Source organism: Macrotis lagotis, chromosome 6, assembly GCF_037893015.1.
Source record: "Macrotis lagotis isolate mMagLag1 chromosome 6, bilby.v1.9.chrom.fasta, whole genome shotgun sequence".
NCBI classification, from domain to species: Eukaryota; Metazoa; Chordata; class Mammalia; order Peramelemorphia; family Peramelidae; genus Macrotis; species Macrotis lagotis.
In genome coordinates, this window is record NC_133663.1 from 15,872,007 (window position 1) to 15,896,605 (window position 24,599).

The 24,599-nt window shown below is 39.5% G+C and overlaps 1 protein-coding gene across 1 annotated transcript in view; it reads left to right on the plus strand.

Moving 5' to 3' along the window:
* Positions 1-24,599, plus strand: part of KCNAB1 (potassium voltage-gated channel subfamily A regulatory beta subunit 1) — a 490,100-nt gene that overhangs the window by 8,600 nt on the left and 456,901 nt on the right. The window contains exons 2-3 of the mRNA XM_074190799.1: positions 15,246-15,351; positions 19,789-20,086. Coding sequence (XP_074046900.1) covers positions 19,812-20,086 — 275 coding nt within the window. The 5' untranslated portion in view covers positions 15,246-15,351; positions 19,789-19,811. The remainder of the gene's footprint in view (positions 1-15,245; positions 15,352-19,788; positions 20,087-24,599) is intronic.

Genomic DNA, 24,599 nt, shown 5'->3' on the forward strand with positions numbered 1-24,599 from the left:
AGGATAGTCTGTGAAGAGTGGCAAGAAAGCCACCTTGGTAAGCCTATTATAGTAGGAGTCGACTTTGAGAGGTAGCTTGGAGATAGGTTGTGAAGACCATTCAAAAGCAGTTTCAATTTGAATCTAGATGAATGGGAGCCACTGAGGTTTATTGAGCAGAGGAGTGGCATGGTCAGATCTTTTAGAAAAATCACTTTGGAACCAACAGGAAGTCATCAGGAGATTGGTACCAAGGACAGCTGCTGGGCAGCAGTCCAGCCCTTGAAGCTCTAGGCAGCTCTGGTAGTTGTTACTAGGTCTCAAGGTTCTGAACAAGCCCTAATTGGCTTCATTGGTCTGTAAATCAGCTTGTTTACTCTTCGAGTCTTGTGAACTTGCAAGGGAGTGAGTGATAACTGCCTTGATGTGATTCTGGTTGTCTTGGGTAAGGACAAGGTGTCAGAAAAATGAATGGATTGGGATCTTTCTGTTAGGCGGAAGTGGGTAACACAAGAGCAACAATATTTTTTTGTCACTATCTTTCCACTAGAGTCATTTATTAAGTGCCTGTTATATGTCAGGCTACAGGTCTGTAATAGGCAATATTCAGCAAGACCTAAACAGCTTTTTATATCATTGAGAGACTAGAAGGGATTCAAGGGCCATTCTTTCTATTTGATTATTCTCTATCAAATTACGCAGAAATTTCTTTTGAAACTAGAGGTAATGAAAGTTCAACTAATAGCATAGTGTCTATGGATGTTTTATCTGAATTTGTGCTTATTTCTAAGTCTTCACTTTCAAGAGAGAAGAGGAAAGGATTAGGGATGGCCAAGTCTATAGAGGAATAAGGATCCCTCAGCAGAGGCCAGAGCCCCCATCCTCCCCCCATCTCTCACACACACATACTGTGGCCAATGGTTGGATGCAAGCAGTCCCACAGAACAACAGAAGCTGAGTCCCAAGGGGCTGGATGCCTGATGAAATCTGAACCAACTTTACAGCTTGTTTGATTTCACTGGCTTGCTATTCAGCTCTTTCCAAGGAGATGGCAGGATCATCTTTCAAATAAGACCTGGCTGTGAGCATTCCTCAGAGAGGCCTGCTCTTTCCCTGAGCCCCTAGGTTGGCATTCTCAAGTGCCCTCTGTCCTCATCCAATTTGTTTCAACTTAATACACTTTCTTTTTTATTAATACATTTCTCTTTTGACTCAAAGGACACATCTCCAAACAATAGGTTAGACCAGAGAGCCTCTGAGGTTCCCCAGCAAAGAACAGTGTTTGAAGACCATTCAATGTAACCTCCTAAGAGGGGAACAGTAGGTCCTAATTCATGGTGCTCTGGATAGAACTCTAGATTAGAAGTCAGAAGACTTGCCTCTCCACCTAGATAGATTGTTTTGGCTAAGGACAAGGTGTCAGAGAAATAAATGGATTGGGATCTCCCTTTTGGGGGAAGTGAGCAACAAGAGCAACAATAGTTTTTTCTCATTCTATCCTTCCAGGAGAGTGACTTCTCCTTTCTAAGTCTCCTGGTTCTGATGGGCAACCATTTACCTTGTTGATTCCTTCCCCACTGGTTCCCTCCCCAGTGCTCTGCACCTCTCAGACTTAATTTTTCCTGTTGTAATATAAGCTCCTTCAGAGTAAGAACTGACTGACTTACCTGTATTTGTGTTGCCAATGCTTAGTATAATTCCTGATACATACTAAACACTTAATAAAATCTCATTTATCCATCCTCTTGTTTGTCTGTTGACTGCTCCATTCATTCATCTATCTATCCATCTCCATCTATTTTTCTATCTTCTCTTTCTCTCTACTATCTATCTACCTACCTACCTATCTATCTATCTCTAATTTATCTCCATTTATCACTCTATCCATCTTATCTATCTTCAGTTATCTCTTTCAGTTTTCTGTATCTATCTAATCTATCTCTATACTTTCCACCCACCCATCCATCCCTCCATCCCTTCATCCATCTCTCTATTGTTCCATTCATCTATCCATCATCTGCAACAACTTCTCTATCCATCTTCCATCTAACTGTCTATCTACTCATTTATTTTCTTTTTTTTTGCAAGGCAATGGGGTTAATGTGATTTGCCCAAGGCCACACAGCCAGGTGATTATTAAATGTCTGTGGTCAGATTTGAACTCAGGTCCTCCTGACTTCAGGGCTGGTGCTCTATCTACTGCACCACCTAGCTGCCTCTACCCATCTATTTTCACATATAATACATATATATTCATGTACACACAACATCCACACATACACTTTTGTTGTTAGCAAAAATGGAAAGTGTCTTAACATGGATAGCATGTCATCAATATTGTACGTTGTGTTTAGCTGAGTTTTGCTCTCTCATATTATCTTCAAGTCTACATTGTAGTTAGGTACATTCTGTTAGAAATTCAATGTGACCCTCCCATATTTCTGTCAATTCTCCATGTACACTAATTCTTATGACCCAGTGATACTTCCATTAAATTTAAATACATATGATTGTCAGCAGGATAGTAGAGAGGAGAGAGTCAGTCTCAGTGTCAGCATGCTGGTTGTAGGAATCTGGACAAAGTAACTTAGCTGTTGTGTCCTAGGAAACTCTTTAAGATGAGAAGCTAGAAACAGCTTCTGACTCTGTTGATATTTACCTTCCAATGACTTTTTCACATGTGATTTGGGATGGTATCAAGGAAGTTGACTTTCCAGGAGTTCCCCACTCATGAAATTATAGGTCTAAAATGAAAAAGAAAAGATTTCTTTAGATAGTCTCTGATCATTGGGCTTATGTTTTGCTTTGGAGTCAGAGAGAACTGAGTTTCAATCCTGCCTTATAGACTTTTATACTCTGTGTCAAATTGACCAAATCACTTCACTTCTCTCTCAGCCTCAGTTTTCTCATCTGTAAAAATGAGGGGGTTGGATTCAGAGGCATCTGAGATTCCTTTCAGTTATAAATCCATGATCTTATTATGAAGAATAGTATTTCCAGGATCCTCTGCCTGCAATTTCCTTGGTTTATAGAGTTAATTAAAGAGTGGGAGAGAGAGAGAGAGAGAGAGAGAGAGAGAGAGAGAGAGAGAGAGAGAAAACTTGGAATTGTTTTTCTGTTAGAAGTAAGCATGCAAACTGTTTCCAGAGTAGCATACATAGTACATCAGATGAAGAGGTAGGGTAGACAAGGGTCATCTTGCTTTAATAATTTATTTCTAGCCTTCTCTGTGCTTAGTATGATTTCTTCTACAGAAGGACTTTGAGTTCTGCAAATGCCTCTAAATTTGTTGAACTGGAGCAAAGGTCAGGACCTCATACCCCAGTTATACCCTTTCAGAAAACCATCTTTTTGTTTTGAAGACCCAGGAAGAAGGGACTCTGCTTCATTATGAACAAGTCTCTGACCGTTCAGGAAGACTCCTTGCTAAGTTACCCTCACACTGCTGTTGTGATAAAGTATATTTACTTATGGAGGTTACATGGTCCAGATTATTTGGGACAGTACTGACTTTAAGCAATGAATGCATACTTTTAATGAGGCTTTGGACAATTAATATCCATTGTCAGTTATGTGTATCCCCATTTTCTTTTAAACAAGAAATGTCTCCATTTACTTGGTGCTCAATATATTTCTTGTTTCTGGAGACTGTCCACTGTTTGCTTTTCTATTTTAGTTAGAAAACAAGTATTTATATTTATATTTTCCCCTTAAAATGTTGATTTTTCATATTTGTTGCTATTATAATCTAGACATTATTTCATTGTAAAAGATTTTCTGGTAGAAAACTTCCTTTTTCTTAGGCTCTTTCACCACTGAAAATGCTGTCTCATATAGATAATACAGATTACTTTCATTCTGAACCTGTGATTTCATCAGTGAAGGGGACTCCTGGGATTAATATAGAGCAGCAATGTATCACCTCAGAGTAGGACTTGGGAGAAATTGAGAGAAGAATGACTTAGCCATGGTTTTATAGTTTTATGTGCCAGAGACAGCACTTGAACCCAGGACTTCTTGATTCTAAAGCTGGACTTCTAATTACTGAAGCAGGATCCCTTATTAATAACTTTTACCTCTATCTATATTATCAATTTCATCTTTACAGATGGGAAAACTGAGGATGGAAGAAATGAGACTCCTAGGGCTAGTAAGTGGTGAAGCCAGGGTCTACTCCCAATGGAGTTCTCTCTTCAAAGTATTCTATTCCTTGAGCCAGAGCATGTCACATTCATTCTCAACCTTAAGACATTGCTCCCATCATTCCTTCCCACCTAGAAATTCCTTCCCCCATAGGAGAAATTATTAAATTTTCAATTACTTAAATAATTGCTTGCCAAAATATGTCCAACCCTTCTCTGAAGGTGACCCTGCCCCCTCCAGATCATGCTAGTTTCCACAACTTTTTATCTCCTATAGCACCTCCTGTGATTCTCATCACATACTGATTCTAGCCAGTCTTGATTCAATGAATGAATGAAACAGATTTTTGTTAATCACACGAAAGTAGGAAGCTAGGCAGTGGGTACAGCTGAAGATGAAAAAATGAAACCAGCCCTGTCCTCAAGGGGGTTATGCTCTACTTGTGGGGGAAACAGTGTATACATAGGCTTGAGAATGATCAAGAAAGAAGAGAGCACTGGGAAGTGGTAGGTGTATGGAGGAGGAGATACCATGAATGAAGTCTGCTATTCTGGATTTGGGGCCATAAGATCATTAGAAATCATCTAGTTTGACCCCTTAATTTTACACAATAGGATATTCAGACCCAGAGAGGGTAAATCCCATACATCAAATACCAGTTAGTGAGACTCAAAGTTGGGATTTGGAGTCATGTCCCCTACTCTTATTTCCCACCATATCATGCATGTTACTTCTCTTGGTTTGAATTTCAATTCTCCCATTTCCTAGCTACTTGGCCCTGAATGACTCTGTTTCTCATAAAATGAGAATAATACCAGTTTATCTGGTTCTTCTGACGACTAAGTGAAATAATGTGGCTAAGATGCTTTGTGAGCCATTAAAGGCTGCTATTATATATATATATATATATATATATATATATATATATATATATATATATATATAAATTCTCAGTCTGTAGAGAGCCATTAGAGTCATACATACATTAATATCAAATATGTCTATCCATTGATGTTTCCATGTTCTTATTGTTGTGAACATTCCCTCTGCTGATGAAAGTCAAATGTCTCAAATATCTTCTCATCCTGAGCAAATTTTTGTCCTTTTATTTCCATAAATTATCTATAGAGAATTCATCCAAGGTGCTATATTTATATATATGTACACACACACACACACATATATACACACACATGAATATATGCTTTAAATACAATGAGGGGTATATTGGTTTGATGGAAAAAAATCCTTGGATTTCGAGGCAGATTTTGATAGCTCCTTACCCCATGGTTCCAATATGGTCATTTTATTTATCTTGAGTTTGGTGCCTTTTGGAGTTGTTTTCATTCACCTGATTACCATTGTCATGTACCTTCTCTTGGTTCTGCTTGTTTTGCCTTGCATCAGTTCCTAAAATCAACATACTATTCTCTGAGTTACTCATGATCAGTTTTTTTTTTTTTTGGCAAGGTAGTGGGGTCAAGTGGCTTGCGCAAGGCCACACAGCTAGGTAACTATTAAGTGTCTGAGACCTGATTTGAGTTCAGGTACTGCTGACTCCAGGGCTGGTGCTCTATCCACTGTGCCACCTTGTTGCCCCATCATGATCAGTTTTTAATGTTCTTTCTCTTTCCTGACTGTATTGCATATCCTTCCTTATTTATTTATTGTATCTCCTCCAGTAGAAGGTAAGTTCTATCAGAGAACTGTTTTTGTTTGTTTTAGCTTGTGTTTGTACTCTCCAAGAGCATAGTACAGTGTGGCAATGTCACAATATTATAAGGGAATGAATATCCCATTGAGTTTATCCGACAGCATTCGTATGTGTAATGACTATAGACAATCAAGATGGATCTAATATTGAACAGGAAGAGGAGGAAAGAGCAGATTACATTATTTTCAGGAAATTACAAAGTCCTGTTGCTGACCCAGGGCTTTTTAGGAAAGCAAAAGGTCCAATAATGACAACATCATACTATAGGTTGTGTTCCATCACACTCTTACTTCTGTAGGCTTAAGGTGAAAACCCCACAGAGGGTACTGAGGAAATTGTGAGGAATAAGAATAGGCTATAACATACAAGTAATGAAGGACTTCTTAGAGGGACAAGAAAAAAGGATGTCATCAAGGAATGTGTAAGAGGAAGAGAAGGTGATTTTATCAAAGGGCAAGAGTGGAGGAAGATAATAATGGGAGAGCCTGGATAATTCCCTGGTCCCCTTGTAATATTGGGAGAAAGAAGGAAGAATGCTAGTCCATCCAGTAGACTGCTTATGAGGAAATCTGGGAAAAACACTGACAAGATTTGTATAGGATGGGCAAGTCTAGATGGGTTGGCAAATTGCTTTCTAATTGAAAAGGCTGCAGATCCACTGGAGAATTCAATGAGATAAAAGACCTTGCCACATTTTGCCACCATTCTTCTATTCAAGATACTGTTATTTACTTAGTCCTATTAATTACCTTGACTTGATTCCAATGATGCATCATTTGATCTGAGACAAGAAATTTCATTTATTTATTTAACAATCATAATTTATTCAATGCTGTCTATTTGCCAGTTATACAAAATAAGGTGGAATAAAGAAAAAGGAAACAGAGCAAGTCCTATCCTCAAGGTGTTTATGGACATAAGTATTGGAGCTGTGATTTCAGTGGTGAAGGAAACACCATTGAGTCCCCTTTAGAGTTTCCTGTGGCATTTGGAGGCTAAGGAATTGGCTATGATGTCAAAGGTCTTCCAGGTTCAATGCTGATCCTATATTCTAGCTAACATTTTGATAGCTCTTTAAGGTTTACTTAGATTATCTCATGTTCATCAATAAGTAAAAACAAAGTAATTAGAGGGGGAGGGGGCACCAGCAAATGGGTCCATCTGAAAAATGCAGACTTAAGTTTATCCCCGTCACCATCAACTGACCCAGAGTGAAATGAAGGGCCAGAACGCAAGAGGAGAACGTAGGCATGAATGTTTAATGTGGATGGATTGCTTTTCTAGGAAGAAGGTCATCTGTTATGACCACATTGTACATTTTTCATAGGTCTTCAGGGCTGCTGTTACCAGCCCAGGATTACAGGCTAACTCTTGTCACAAGAGAGAGGCTAAGGCAGGATCTCTCACTTGCGGTCCAAATGGAGGTGGCTAAGACTACACTGAATGGAGAGGCTAAGTCAACTGAGAACCTCTATGTCATCCCCTTGGCAGCATGACTGATGGATGTCTGAAAGCCTCGACCTTTGCAATGCTCCCTCTCCCTTTTTGCTAAGTGACTCTAGGTGATGAGGTTGGAGACAGAATATATAGAAAGTTGTGGAGGATCCTGTATTGTATGAAGTGTGACATTTTAAAGTTCAAAGGAAACTCTAAAAGACCAAATTTGCAAAAATTGGAGCCTTGGTTTTTGGATCAATTTTCTAATTTTAAATCATTCTGCCTAAGACATTTTTCAGATGTTGGTTAATGGGGAATTTAACTTAAATTTGTGGGGCTTAGGATCATGAGATCAGATAGTTACACCCAGAGTTAGAAGTTGCCTAGTTCACCCTCTGCCTCTGCTTTATAGATGGGGAAACTTAGAACCATGTAGTGAAATAACTTTATAAAGTTCACGTAGTTATTAAAAGCTCCTGCTGAGGCTTCATTTACAAATTAGAAGAACTGAGACTCATTCTTTGCAAGCTTAGCTATTTAAAAAAGATTGGGGGTGGTGGTGGAGGTTGGCACAGGCTTACTTGGTTCTTTAGGGGGATGGATATCCCAGGGATTTTGTTCTGAGGGTGAAAGATAGAAAAGAGGGGATGACTGGGGAATAGGGAATCATAAATCTAAGAATTTATTAGATACTGAATATGTTCCAGGCACTTTACCCAGCACTAAGGACACCAAAAAAGGGGCATATAACAGTTTTTCCTCTTAAGGAGCTTATGGTATAATGGGGGGGGGAAGCAATAAGCAAGTTACCATCCTTAAATGACATATATAGGATGGTATAGAGTGGGTGCTTAATAAATATTGAATGAATGAATGTGGGGTAATCTCAGAGGAAAGGACAAAGATTTAGAACTGGGACGTCTTCTTGAAGAGCTCTAATTTAAACTTAGATTCGAAGGAAGCCAGGGAAGCCAGAAGGAGGAAATGAGGAGAGAGAGAATTCCAGGCCTGGAAGACAGGCAGAAAAAATGCTCAGAGCCAGGAGATGAAGGGTCAGATGCAAGAAATTGGAAGGAGGTGGAGTGAAGGGAGACAAAGAGGGTATGAGCAAAGAATCAGTCCCCCAAAAATTCAGACATGGGGGATATGAGCTCTATGGCTATCAGGGTATCTGATTGGGGAATCAGAGAATAGGGAACCAGAAACTGAAATAATAAATGCTTCAGGAAGATCAGTTCAAGTCAGCCTTCAGGGCCTTTGTAAGGAAGACCAAATTATCTGCTCATGGGTCATGTGTCTTTCTGGGACTCAAGAATCAGCTCACTCTGCCAGTAATCTCTCTCTTCCCTGTCCCCAACTCTGTACTCCAGTTTCATATGATTTTGTTAATATTACAAACTGTTCAGTCATTTAAGTCACATCTGATTCTTTGTGACCCCATTTTGGAATGAGGAAGAAGAGGAGGGGTATTTGGAGTAGAAGGAGAAGGAGGAAGTAGAGGGGCAGGAGGAGAAGAAAAAGAAGAAACAAAGAAGAGGAAGAAGAAAGGAAAGAAAGAAAGGAAGGAAGGAAGGAAGAAAGGGAGGATGGAAGGAAGGAAGAAAGAAGGCGAAGGAGGAGGAGGAGGAAGAGGGGAAAGAGGGAGGAAAAAAGGAGAGAGGAAAGAAAGAGATAGAGTTGGAAGTTTAGATGCCATCTAGTCCAATATCCTGATTTTACAGATGAGAAAACTTAAGTAACTTCCCAAGGTCACAGACAGTAAGGAGAGATTTAAGATTTGAACTCAGATTTTGAGACTCCAAACTTGTCAAACCAAATTTAGTGTTCTTTCCACTGCACCCTTATTCTGATAACTGACTTGAGGTGTGACCCTGACTTTTCAGATTCCTCATCTCTAAGATGGGAACAGCAGTAACAGCAACATCTATCCCAGAGCATTGTTGTGAGGAGTAAGTGAGACAATTTGTTGATGTAGGAACCTCGCAGATGAGAAGAATCCTTTTACCAATGCAGACTGGTAATCCTGCGGCAATTTAGCATCTTAGAGAGTCATCAAGATAGTGGTGTCAAATTCCAGTAGAAACCCGTACCATTAAGCCCATTCATAAGGATTCCTAGGGGCCACATATTGTTTTATTAGTTTTGAAATGTGATGTTTTCTAGATTTTATTGTATTTTGTGAAATATATCCCAAATACATTTAGTCTGACTTGGGTCATACATGTTTCTGCTACATGTAGCCAATGCACATTTGACACCTCTAGTTCAGAGCACAGGGTTTAAGTGATTTTTCTTAAGGTGTGCTGGAAGTGGACTTGAACCCAGGCCTTACTGGGTAGAGTTAATGTAATGGTGATTTTGATACCAATGGATGGAGCTCATAGCTGACCGTGCCTCACTCTCCTCCTCCAGACTTGTCACTCCATCCCTTCTCCCTTCTTCTACTCCCACCTCTGCATGCAGGAAGCAAACAAACTTGTCCATTGCTTCTGAAACAGCTTTGTCATTCAATTGCCCTATGTAACAACTCATTGATTCCCCAGACCAAAGCTCCCTTCACTGGACCCAACTTCCCTATATGTGTTTTGTTTCCCCTTAATGAAATGTAAACTTTTTGTAAATATGAACTATTTCTCTTTTGTATTTCCATCTCCAGTTTTTAGGATAAAACATAATGTTTAATAAATTTTTAAAATTTCTTTTATTCAATAGGTAGAGTTTTTTAATTAAAAAAATTTTTTTTAAGGTTTTTGCAAGGCAAATGGGGTTAAGTTGCTTGCCCAAGGCCACACAGCTAGGGAATCATTAAGTGTCTGAGGCTGGATTTGAACTCAGGTACTCCTGACTCCAGGGCCAGCGCCACCTAGTCGCCCCCTTTACTTATTTTTTTTTTTAACAGATATCTTAAAATTGTTCCTTGGCAAAATTTAAAAAATTTCCCCCCAATTAACAAACTCCCTTACCTTTTCTTTAATGTGAAAAAAATGAAAAACAAAACTCAAGTAAGAAATATACATAGTTAAGCAAAACCAATGCATGCATTGACTGTTTAAAATGTATGTGTTATTAGAGGGGCAACTGGGTGGCCCAGTGGCTAGAGCACCGGCCCTGGAGTCAGGAGGACCTGAGTTCAAATCCGGCCTCAGACACTTAATGATTAGCTAGCTGTGTGGCCTTGGGCAAGCCATTTAACCCCATTCCCTTGCCAAAACCTAAAAAAAATTAAAATGTATGTGTTATTAGATTACTTGCTCTCTTAGGAAGAAGGGAGGGGGAGAGGGAGGAATAGAATCTGGAACTTAAAATTAAAAAAAAAGTTTAAATATATAATTGAGGGAAAGTTACGTGTTATTTAAAAATATATATGTTATTCTGAATTTCTAGCGTATCACTTCTCTATTGGGTAGGGGGTAGTATCTTTTATCATTGGTTCATAGCTGATCATTGAAATGACAAAAGTTCTTAAGTCTTTCAAACTTGAATGCTGTTATTGTAGACTTGCTGACCTGGCTCTGCTCATTATAGTCTACATTGGTCTATACAAGTCTTCCCAGGCTTCTCTGAAACTAACCCTTTCATCATTACTGACTACAGAGTAGTCCCGTAACAAGACATCCATATAAGTGAATTCGTTCAGAAACCGCCAGTTATAGGAACCCCTTTAGTTTCTAGTTCTTTTCCACTACAAAAATAGCTGTTATAAATTGTTTGAGTAATTTCTTTCTTTCTTTGATGTCTTTGGGGTACAGGCCAGCTAGATGTCACATTGGGTCATAGGGAATGCCCAGTTTAGTAACTTTCTGGCATCATTCCAAATTGCTTTACAGAATGGCCCCACCAGTTATCAGCTCTACCAGCATCACTTCATTAGTATTATTGCTATCCTTCCATAGCTCTTTGTCATTTCCCTTTTTGTTAACTTTTCTAAGTTTGTGGGTATGAGATGGAACCTCAGAACTTTCAAAATTTTTATTTATTAATTGTTTGGGTCTAAATTGTTCATCTATTGTGGAAGGTCCTTAGTCTTATAAATTTGAATCAGTTATATATCTTAGAAATTATACTTTCATCAAAACTTGCAGCAAAAAATTTCTTCTCAGTTGTTTTCTTTTGAATGATGATAACATGGTTTTGTATTTATGAAAATCTTTTAATTTTATGTAATTCAAATTTAACTTTCTGAGACCCTCTCCATCTTTTGTTTGGTCCTGAGTCCTTCCCATATTCATTGATCTGAAAGGTAATTTTTTCCCCTTGTTCCCCTAATTTGTTTATGATATTATCATTTGTTTGTAATAGCAGATAGCTTGACCCATGCCTAGACCACTTAAAATGGAATCATCCATCTGGAAGGCAGAAAGAAGCAGATTGGGATAGTCTGGACAAAGCAGTGTAGGTGGCTATACTTCTCGCCTGGAAGCAGCATTTTTTTAAATCTTTTTTTGACTGCATAGCCAGAACCATCGATGTCTTTAAAATATTCTGTCTCAGCATCTACTGGAAGCTTGGTGAAAATCTCTTTCATTTACTTCACATTGTAAGAGTAGAGGGCCTCAAAGCCAGCTCCCAAAAAACCAGGTCTTTTCCTTTGTTCTTATCCATTCCAGGCGCAAGGAGAGGAATATCTATGGTCTGAGCAAAGGAGATCAGGACTCCGGGAATCTGAGTCAGGTCACTCTCAGTTCAGACTGAGGAACATGCGTCCAAGACTCTAGCTCAGTAAAAACTGGCACTGCCAGCCTTGGACTTGACCTGGATGGGTCCACTGATAATTAGAAACTGAGTTGGACCAAACTAATCCCCCTTCCCTAGAGACCTGAGGAGTTTGGCCGGGTATTGTCTTCCTAAGGAGGCAGGGACAAGGTATGCTTATTTGAGCTAAAGGCAGAAGGAAGAGAGTCCTTTAGAGTCCCAGAGGACCTTGTGAAGAGTATAACGTGGCACATCTGACCCCGAGAGAGTGAAGCCAGAGTAAATCTTGTCTCTGTGGGAAGCTGATCATTTAGAAAATAAAAGAACTTTCATAAGGTTCTTTGCAAACCTACAGGAATGCTAGCTATTAGCTTATTTTTAATTATTACCTTAGCATAAGATGGGATCAGAGGGACAGTGTCATTTCTGCCAGTCTGCTGTTGAGTTTATGTCAAAATAGTGTCCTTACCCAGTAGCAGAGACAGCCAGTGGGCTTGCTGAACACTAGATTACCAGGATTATTGTATGCTGTGGAACCTCATCTGTTCCTTTGATCTTCTATTTTTTTTTATAGCAAATAATTTTGACAATGTTGGCTTTTTGATTTAATGGACATCAGGTCTCATGAAGCCATCTTTTCTTCTCCCTTTTCCACACCATTATTTTTCCTTGGCATTCTTGATCTTTAGTCATCATTTTACTAACTTCTTGGTGATTGATTTGGTTAGGGAGGCAGTTCTAACAGTTTCTGGATAGATGGTTAAATTTTTTGTCTGAGCATTTACATCTCAGAAATGAACTATTATTACAAATAAAGACTTGATTTTATGTTTTGCTGATTGTCTAAACTTAATAAAATGTTAATAATGTACATGTAACATAAAAATCTATGTGGATACATAGCCCTACCCCTAGTCTGATTGTTAAATATTTACTGACAAACCTTTGTATTGTTCTATAAACATGACTTGAGTTAAGCAGGTGAATACTCCTTGAATAAATCATCACCGAACTGGGGAATTGGGACCTGGAGACTAATCATAATAATATATAATAATACTTTTTGGTCAGTTAAGTTCAACTCTTTGTGAGCCTGTGGACCACATGGTTTGTTGCTGTTTTCAGCAAGGGTTCTGGAATGGGCAAACCATTCTACAGTAGTAAGACAAACAGAGGATAAGTGACTTGTTCAGGGGCAGCTAAGTGGTACAAAGGATCGTGTGCTGGCCCCAGAGTCAGGAGGACCTGAGTTCAAATCCAGTCTCAGACACTTAATAATTACCTAGCTGTGTAACTTTGGGCAAGCCACTTAACCCCCCCCCCAAAGTGACTTGCCCAGGGTCACACATCTAGTAAATGTCTGAGTCTGGATTTGAATTAATATCTTTCTGATTCCAGGTACAGGATTTTATCTACTTAGCCAACTAGCTACCTCCAAATACTAATAATGACAGGAATTTATATTTATTATCTTTACATTCATTATCTTATTTATTTGAATCCCACAATACCCCTGGATAAGGTCCTGAATAAATTAATCAATTTAGGAAGAATTGTCATTTTTATGGCATTGACTTGACCTCTTCACAAGCAATTATTATTCTCCATTTATTAGGTCTAGTGCATTTGGTAACTGTATTCATCCCCTTCTGATGAGTTCTTGAAATTCTCAGTTAAAGAATGGAAGAATCAAGTCTAAGGAGTTAGAGGTTTTCTGAGTTTTCCTGCTTAGACAGCAAATAGTCACAAAACAAGGGAAGGTCCTCTGACATTTGAGTTGGTTGGAAGGAGGCTTCCATAAGGAAGGGAGAAGGGAGTTTAGCATGCCCATAGTGAAGCAGCTACTGCCTAGACTGAATAGAAACCAGTTATTCATTAAAGTGATTAGGGAAGCCCCTCTCAGTTCTCTTTCCTGGACTAGCCGCCTCCCCTCCCCGCCTTTACATTTGAGCTTATTAATTAACCTCAGTGGGGAAGCTGTCCAGGGCTTTGTAAGGGCTGTTACAGAGCCTTCACAGGTTTGTACCGTTCAGGCAGCGAGTGAAGTATTTACAAAGGGGCAGGGTTTAAGTTCCACGAGGAGAACATTCACTTCTACTTGTGGACTGGGAGGAAAATTCCATTGGTTTTGCCAATGGAGATGAAGGTCAGTGGACAGAGAGAAGACACCTGGTCTTGTGGTTTCTTGGAAGGGCTGCTGCAAAGGAGATCTTTTTTTAAGCAGCTAATTGTAATTGTGACAAATGGAAGTCTCCAGAAGATCTAAAAAGTCATAAATATCAACTTCATAGCAAGTGAATGATTTTGCATTCTCAAAAGATCAAACAGTAGAAGAAATGACCACAATTCCATGCTCCCTAAATTGGTCAGAGTTGCCATCTAGTGGCAACTCTCTAGAACAGCATGCCCATCATCCTTAGGGCTGGGGTTGGTCAGTCAGCAAGGATTTATAAGAACATAGCACCCATGGGATTCTAGATGCGCTGCTAATTGCTGGGGAAAGAGAAAGATAAAAGCCAGACCCTGCCCTCAGGGAGCTCATACTCTAATGGGAGAGACAAGCTTCAATCAATCATGTACTTACATAACAGTGCATATTCTGTCTCCCTTCTAACCAGAAGGACAAAAATACTACATTTCGCTCCTCTCCCAAGGTTCTAGAACCCTTCATTCTCTGCTACTGGTTCAATCCCTACACATTCTTATATATTCACCTAATTTTAGGTATCTCCATTGTTCCTGTTCCCTGTCATCATTTAATAGATAGTCTTTCAGAACTGAATATTTACTTGAAGGACATAGGGAGAGCTAACATAGACCTATCCCTTCCTGCCTTATACTGGGCTATGGGGAGGGAAGGGGGATTTGACAGTTCTTATATAGAATAATCCTACCAAGCTATGTGCCTTGACACTGACTGACTTCTCAGTAATGGGAACCATTGCTGGCCAAGGGCCTTCCCTCTGAGATGACCTCCTATCTACCCTGAAGTTATTTTGTAGGATTAGGGCAGAAAGGACAATCTGCTTAGTTCAATTCAACAAACATTTATTAGCACTGGATGGTTTGATGCTGTGGAAAGAGAGCTTGAATTGGACCCAGAGAGAGTGGGTTTGAATTCTGCTTCTGCCTCTTTGCCAATCTCTTGGGGCCTTGCTTTCCTCTTCTGTAAATGGAGGGAGTTGGTCTAGGTGATCTGATCTCTAAAGTCCCTTTTGGTTTTTAAGTCAATGATTACGTGGATCAGGAAGACCTGATTTCAGATTCTGACTCTTGCTAGTGATAAAATGATGGCATCCGTGAGGTCGCTTTCAACTCGGCCTATGGAAGCAGATCAGAGAAAAGACTGAAGGCAGGAAGAAGAATTGAGGACCTTGCTGTTATAGGTAAGCTTTTTGCATGTCTCTTCAACATGTGCTGTGCACTATTCTCACTCAAAACAGTCTCACTTCCCACATACATGATACTCTCCTCTCTCCCATCCCTCTCATTTCTATTCTAAGGACCTGATCCTTTTTTCCCCCCATTCTCTCTCTCTCTCTCTCTCTCTCTCTCTCTCTCTCTCTCTCTCTCTCTCTCTCTCTCTCTCGTAAATCTCATTAGCTCCCATAGTTCCAGTATTGCTGCTACACAAATGATCTCCAAACCTAGCTATCTCTCTGGCACCTTAAGTTTGTGCAAATAACTTAGAGCTTGAACAAGTCACTTAATTTCTTTTTATCTCAGTTTCTTCAACTGTAAAATGCAGATAATAGCTTAAATTACTTTTTTGAGTATTGGCTGATTTGATCTCCCTGCTATCCAAAGGACTCTCAAAAATCTTCTTCAATTCCACAATTCAAAAGCATCAATGCTGGGGCACTCAGATTTTCTTAGAGATAATTTCTCACAGTTATATATTACTACTGGAAAACCTATAGTTTTGCACTGGCACAGACCTTTGTTGGCAAGGTGATGGCTCTGCTTTTAGTATGCTGCCCAGATTGGCCATAGTTTTCCTCCCAAGGATCAAATCTTTTAATTGCATGGTTGCAGTCATTGTCTGCTGTGATCTTTGAACCCCCAAATATAAAATCTGACACTGCTTCCATTACTTCTCTCACTATTTGTCAGGAAATAATAGGACCATTTGCTCAGATCTTAGTTTCTTTGATATTAAACTTCAAACCAGCTTTTAAACTTTCCTCTTTCACCCTCATTAAGAGGCTTCTTAATTCTTCACTTTCTGCCATCAGAGTGTTAGGGTCTACTTGTCTGACCAGTAGGCACTACAATTCTTTGCATCTACAGTAGATGCTTCACAAATGTTCAGAACTGAATTGAAACCTTAGCTGAAACCCACATGCCCACATACCTCTTTCCTTACGGTTCTCTCCTTCCTTTGAGCTTCCATTGCACCTAATTTCTTTTTTTCTTTTTTTGACTTTTTAAAGCTTTATTAGAGAAAATGGGAAGGAACCAAGAAAGGAAAGGACTGTTGCTAGTTGTAACTAGAATGATGATAATCCAGTTTTAGAGACTAGCTGGATGACCCTGGACAGATCACTTAATCCTATTTGCCTCAATTTTCTTTTTCTTTTTTTAATTTTTTTTATTGCACCTAATTTCTAAGCAATTCTTGGGCATGAAAATCAGATGGCTTGGTCTTGACTTGTCATGGGTCTGTCAACTCCTCACTATCATTCCCTTCTCATCCCTGACTTTGGCATGATGGAGGTGACCCATAGTTCTTGAAGGCTAGCTCAGCAAAGCTCAAATTCTGCCAGGTCTTATAAAGCTTTTTGTTCAAGACTCAGTCTAACCATTTGGGCAATGGGTCCAGACTGGCCATACTTCATTCACTTTTAGTTTTGCTTCTGACTCTTAAGACTTTATTACCATACCCCATATAGTATACTCCATCCACCCACAAACTTTTAGCTCCCTTCTATATATGGTTTCCCCCCATTAGAATGCAAGCCCTCATGAAGGCAGGAACTGATTTTTCTTTTTCTTAGTACAGTTCCTTATGCAAAGAAGATGAAATACTTGCTGCTTCCTTGTCTGCTCAGTTCAGAGTTTCAATTACCATCAGGTGTTAGGAGGACAAAGGTTTCCTCTACAGCAGCTCTCAAATTATCCAAGACAGTATGGGTCTGGAATCAGAGGATCCATGTTCAAATCCCAGTTCTGATGTTTATCACCTATGTGATCTTAGGCAAGTCACCTAACCCTGTTTGCCCCATTTTCCTCATCTGTCAGATGCTGGAGAAAGAAATGGAAAACCACTCCAGAATCCCTACCAGAAGAACTCTAAATGGGGTCACAGATAGTAGGATGTATAAACAACAACAAAATCATCTTTATTTCTAAATGTATTACTCCTCCCTTCTCTATGGCTTCTGCTTCTTTCAGAAAGACCTGGGAAAGACTTATATGAACTGATGCAAAGTGAAGTTAGCAGGACCAGAAGAACATTGTACATAGTAACAGCCATATTGGACAGTGAAGATATATGAACGACTTAGTTCTTTTTGTCCTCAATGATCCAAGACAATCTTGAAAGACTGGATATGAAAAATGCTAACCACTTTCAGAGAAAAACAGATAAAGTCTGAATGTAGATTGAAGCATACTTTTTAAAAAAAACTTTTTTTTCCTTTTTATATCTGTTTAGATTAAAAACTAATGACTAATATGGAAATAAGTTTTTCATGATGGTACATGCTTAATCCATATCAAAGTCTTGATTTCTCAATGAGGAAAGAGGAGAATGGAGGGAGGGAGAGAATCTGGAATTCAAAATTTTAAAAATGAATATTAAAAGATTTCACATATAATTGGGAGGCAGTAGTTCAACAATTATGTCAGCCAGTAAAAGGAAAAAAAATTCCCATCCACCCACTTCCCTCCTCCATTCCTTCTTTCCTTTAAATTCAAGTAAATTTTAAATAGCTTTCATCTCTGTGCTGCGAGTTTTGGGCTCAAATCATCATTGATCTAAAGCTGGAAGTGGTCTTTAAAGCCACTGAGTTTCACCCTCTCATTTTATAGATGAGGAAACTGATGGACAAAGTGGTTATAACGTGAGCAACATCAAACAATTAGTAACTATCTGAGGGATCATTTGAAGCCAGATCTTCCTAAATTCACGACTAGTGCTTAATCCACCGTACCATGCCCCCCATCACTTTCTCTGCTACTCTCCTTTACTATTGTCTCTTGTTGGCTATCTCCAGTCATTGTCACAGGATAGGAAGGTCTCACCTTCTCTGGGGCACTTGATAAGAAGACTGATGTTAGTAGAGAATTATGTTCACATTGTAGATGCTTAGGATAAAGTGGATGCTAAGGAGATAAGGATGGCATCATCCATAAAGGCCTGATTAGAAGGTATTCATGTGAGTCAACCAAGGGGGACCATATAGACAAGACAATTCATTAGAGTCATACAAAATGAGCAGACCTTTGGCCAAGGGTACTTTCATAGGAGTTGCCTCCTTTTCATGATGTCCATTACCTTCTCTCCTTGATATTGTGACCCCTGGGATGATATCATACTTTTTAGCAGAGGGGATGGCCTAGCACCACAAATACTGAAGGGTTCAGTGGACCTTGAGAGAAGATTGCCTCCTCCTAGAGGAGGGTCTGCTTTTCTCTTCCAGCTCAAGGAATAGGGAAGACTACCTTCCATCCTTCCAACATATCTGCACCCAAGATCAGACTATTCACATTGTTGCCCTTCCTCTAAGCAAACAAATCTTTTTGCTCCAGGTGAAAAAAAACCAACAAAATCCTAGTTTGTGGCTAACCAAGTCTTTCAAATTATTTATTTCCTCATACAAAAAAACACCCCAAAATGGAAAAAAAAAGCTATTTTTTCCCCTCTCGGTAGGAAAGACTCTCTCTCTCTCTCTCTCTCTCTCTCTCTCTCTCTCTCTCTCTCTCTCACACACACACACACACACACATCATCCATTCCTCATTCTTTTTCCTCTCCAAATGCATTAACAGAGTATAATGCTTCCTTTTGACAATAGCACACAGACTAAAATTGAGCCTAACTTGCCCAGAATCCTTGTGTCTTGTCCTCCAACTATCAAATGTGGATTCAGGTTCCCACTCTTCAATTTTGGGAGGGTTAGTGAATAAAGATGAAATGAGAATCTCATCATGAAATCAGCATAAAGAATACATATCACCTGTGACTTGTTTTTACTCACTTTTTTTTAACAAGTCTGTCTTCCAGGTTAAATTACTAAAGGCAAAAATTCTGAGAATACACAAAAGGTGTTTACCTCTTGCCCCCTTAAATTACTCTGCCTCTCCCTTCTGGAGAGAAGTTAAACTGATAAAATTCACTATAACACTTTAAACATTCTACCAGTATCCAGAGCAGATTGGTGGGTGTGTAGACATGGGGAAGAGGGGGGGAATATTTAATTATAAGGAGCCATTTTTTATAAAGATAGTTATAAAACTCTGACAAAGATAATTGAGTCCCAGTATCATTGATGCTATGTATAAAAAGTAATAACCGGATGTCAGCAGGGTTAGTTCCTTGAAATAGATTACCTTGAACCAACCTGAAGATTATGAAATTAGAGTTTATTAAAAACAAATGATGTGGCCCAGTACCTCCCAGGTAAGCAGCTGCCACTGATATAGGCATGAAAAGCTTACAGCTACCTTTCATGCTGAGCCCCACAGACATGGATCTAATTACAGCTCTGTGGCCAGGAGAAGGTTATGGGGGAAGGAGGCTCTGAGGGGGGTGGAGGGAGGTTGGAGCAGAAAATCAATTCAAATTACTTTGATGACAGTGACTTAGAGCTTCCTTCTAGCAAGAACCACACCACTGTGAACCATGTTGGCAGCCAGGACTGGGGCTGTGGGCGGTAAGATCTCTGAAGAGCCCCCAAAGTTACGGAAACAATCATTGCTTTCTGCGGGGAGCAAGGACAAATCTCCCAAGAGGGCTCCAGAAAATGCAACAGACAATCAACTCAATTCCTTGGACCCGAGTCAGCTCAGGGCCCGGCGTTTGGCCCTACTACGTGAACTGGAAATGAACTGGTATTTGAAAATATGGGACTTGTCATCTGAGCACACTGTCGCCTACACGACTGGAATGCCTCATAGGTAAGGTTCTTTTCATCATTGCTATTATTCCTCTTTGAAAGGAATTTGAGAGAGAAAGTTAGAAAAAAAACTTGAAAAGTACAACTCAAATTGCTTGCTTTGCTTTCTTTCCATATCATGATACATCCTCTATCAGTTCTAATTTCTTTAGGGTTGATTGACACTTAAAAAAAAGACAAAACTGGGGGTGGGGTGGAGTGGGGGAGCAGGAACTTGGTGAAACTGCCAAATAACAGCACCCCTATTGTTCTCCTGATCACCCTGGGGTGAAGGTAGGAGCAGATGCTCTACAGCTGCATATCCCATTAAGATTTTACTTTATTAATAGCCGGAGAACAGAAAGCAGAATATCTAGGACAGGAAATGTTTCATTTAAATAAAGTAAATAGTTCTCTTCCATTCCCACCTCCTTTCTTCATTTTTGAGAATGTGGGAGGGGTAGGGGTGGGGGTGATGAGGAGGAATGAGACCTCCAGATCTAATTGAATGATCCAATAATAGAATTCCTTTGGTTCATTGTTGCTTATCTTTTGGATGCATCCCTTTCCACATCTGTAGTTGTACTTTCCTGGGTACAAGTTGAAAAGTCAACTTGTGGAATGGGTGGTAATATGGATGAGAGTAAATATGGACTGCTGGTGGGGCCCTAAGCCAAGACTGATTATATTTCAGAACACATTCAGAAGTCAGGGGAGAAAATGGAATTTTTTTTAGATCATAGGTACTGCAGAGCAAATCCCCGCAGTGTTCCTTTCAGCTCTTTTCCCAGGCCGACTTGAAATAATTCAAGACAAGGCTAGTTTCACAAATCCCAAGTGCTGTTGGGGCAAAGCTCATGAACAAAGCTTGGGAAATTCTGTCATTCAGATAGATTTATAAAATGAATTGGATGCTTCTGGTGTGGATTGAGAGGTGGGAAGGACCAAAGAGGTCATCAGGATACAGTTGAGAAAACTGAGGCACACACTGATATAGTGACTTGTTGAAGTTCAGACATAGGATTTTGGAGTAAGAGATTAGACTATCTAGTCTAATTTCATCTTACACATGTGGAAACTGAGCTCAGGGACATTAAAGAACTTAGCCAAAATTTGAACCCAGGACTCTGCCTCCAGAGCTCAGGTATCCCCAAGGAACATATAATTGGAGCCAGAAGGGTCCACCACCTTTAGAGATGATGGTCTAATCTGTACCCTTCATTTAATTCACAGGAAATTTTCATGGAAGCAAAGATAATTTTCTGAAATTATGATTTAGGGAAGTCATTGTTTTTAAAGAGTTGCTTTAAGAATTCAGGATTTCCTTGGTGTGTCTTATTCCCTCCCTTGCTCTTGCAGATCACAGACCCCCCCCCCCCCATGACTTAAGCAACAGGGTTCAAGGAGTAGTATGGCCAGAGGAAAAAAACACTTTATGGTCAGTTTGTTTCTCACGAGGTTACAGAAATGAAATGTTCTAATGCAATGGGTAAAACATCCAAAATTCCCTTTAAAAGAAGTGACATAATGAATGCCAGTCTATGATAAAGGTTGCCACATTGGGCTGAAGCTCTGTGGTCAGTTCTCTATGTCAAAGCCTTGAGGATACATCAAACAGGTGTCTCAGACAAAACATTTATTGTGTGCTTATTTTGTGTAAGACAATGGACTAGGAGTCGAGGATATGGAGACAAGTGAAAAATCTCTGTCTTCAAATGGGTCACTTTGGAGACAGGCAAGGGATGGGGAAGGGGAAAGGAAATGTTATAAGTCTACAAGAGGTTACCAGGGATGTACAAAAGAAATACCAAGTTTCTAAGAATTAGAAGACGTTCTTAAGAGAAAGTCATGCCTAAGCTATGGATTCCAGGAGGAGTCCTTCAAGACATGGGAGAGATCATCTGGGGCAAAGGCATGGAGGTAAGAGATAGAATGTGCTGCACAGTGAATAGTCAACAGACTGACTGTATGGTCAAGAATGGTGTGTGAATGAAAGTCACATGTAAAGGTGGAAGCCCGAATGTGGAAGGGCCAAGCTGTTGTCATAAAGGTCATAGAAAACTGTTAAATATTTTGCAGTGGAAGAAGGACATCAGAAAATATGGGATTTGGCAGCTGTGTGGAAGATGAATTGGAGAGGGGTAGAGGCAGGAGGTAGTGAGACCAATTGGGAGAGTCTTGCACGACTGGACAAGAAAGCTAATTTAGCAACTGAATCAAAGTTATTTAGTTGGAAAATCATCAATTCAAGGGACTTTCAAAGTGTCCTTGCCAAAGTATTGATGGAATGGCCTGATCTGTATTTACTCCATTTTTCAAAAAGACATTTATGAAAATGAATGAGATAAAACTTTTAGTGATTGTGGAGCAGTTTTAAGACATATGATGGACTGGGGCTTCGTAAGCAAAAAATGACAGTTAAGCAGAGAGTAAACAATTTGCCCACTCTGGGGATCTGTTGAGTTTGGATGGGAAGCTTCAATGAGATTGTCATTGATGGGAACTGTACATGAAAGCCCCAGTTCATAAATCCATTATGAAATATGCCTCTGGAAAATAAGTTAAATGGCAAAGGGAACCTTCTGTAATGGCTTCCTTGCATAGCATTTCCTTTCCTTGACTATCGACCAGAGAGATATCTTTTGGGAACCCAATATCCATATGACTAGACAATTGCTGCTCCATAGAGCAAAGGCTCTGGGCTTTACAAGGCAAGTCTCTTCCTGACAGATTGAAATGTTACCTAAGATAGGAAGATTTTTATGAGGAAATATGTATGTGTGTGTGTGTGTGTGTGTGTGTGTGTGTGTGTATAATATACATACATTACTTTTAATGCTATATCATTTGATTATTAATAACAATTTATAGTATTCCTTTTTTCTGTAAAAATGCTAGCTTCCTGGCTAAAGGATATCAGAAGCATTCTAGCTCTCTTTATAGCATCTGGACAGGCTCCAACCAATTGGGAAACCTAATTTCTGTTTATAAACAGGATCCAATTTGGGTGAGTTCTTCCCTTTGCTCCCTTTCGTTAGAGTTTAGGGTGATTCAAGGAAAAACCAAACTAGAGAGAACCTGATCAGAATGCTCAGATTGTTAGAGGAAGCTCAAAACTTGTGACTAGACCTTGTTCTCATCTGATCCCCTCACCTCCCCACTTCCCAGTTGGGAAGAATGGGGAGTTTTTAACCCACCTTTCCATTAACTATCCGCAAATCGGGATAGAATTTCATTAGCAAGGGAACACTTGTTTCCTTTCCTCCTCTTTGGTTACCAAGAGAAACTAATGACTGCCAATTTAATAATTATTGGGTAGCCTGATCAATAAATTGCTTAACACTTGGAAACCTTGTCTCTCAGGATTTATTTGCAACAATCCATATGTCTGGATATTTTATTTATACTCATGCATCACTGTCTCCAGCTCTGTCCTTGTGCTGCCTGTCTTTAGCTTTGATTTCTTTGTGAAAAGAGAAGTCCAATTAAGTGTGACCCAGAATCAATGGGGTTTCCATGAACACATAGTTGGATTTTGGTTTTGATTTTTGACTGAGTTTATGATATTATTAGTGTAAGGAGATCCTTGGTGAGGAACTTTCAATGCCAATTCAGAAAGGTTTTGGGGAGAGCTCAGTTGAGTCTCTGCCTTTTCTTCACCATCTTAGTTCCACCCTTCCACTTTCTATTCCATGCCAATTAAAATTGATAACTTCTTTTTTAATTTATAATCTAATTACGAGAGTTACCTGAGGGCCCTAAGAAGTTAAGGGATTTGTACAGAGTCACCCAGCCAATTTTTGTCAAGGTAGAACTTAGACCCTTAGGTCAATACTCTATCAGTTATGCCACCCTAGATACGTACATACCCATGCATATCCATACACACATACATACATACACAATGCAAATACATACACATACCTCTTTGTTGCCTGTCTCCTTTTTCTTTTTAAGAACTCTATTTAATAAGGAGGATTAGGTTACATGTGATCTAGAATGAATGTTTTCCAAAGCTCATTTGGTGGGATAGTACTTGGCATCCTTGATCTGCTATGACCTTGTCTGGCTCTTACTTAGTGTGGGGGAGAATAGCAAATACCTTGTCTACCTTATACTACAAAATTTTAAACACAAGAGTTACCAGTTATTCATTTGGAACTGACTTCATTCATTAGGAAAATCCCTTCATTGCATACCTATGTCTTCAGTTGCCCAGAAAACAGGCCAACCACCTTTTATAGGTGTATAGATCAAGCAGTGGCAAGAAATCCTGGCCTTAGAGCTAGGCTATGGTTATTGTTTAGTCATAGCTGATTCTTCAAGCCCGTGTGGCCCATAGCATACTAGTGCTGTCTATGAAGTTTTCTTGGCAACAATATTGGAGTTGTTTATCATGTCCTTCCCAAGTGATCCATTGGCAAACAGGGGTTAAGTGATTTGCCTAAGATCACACAGCTAGGAAGTTTCTGTGACTGCATTTGAACTCAGGTCTTCTTGATGCCAAGCACAGAACTCTATTCATTGTGCTACCT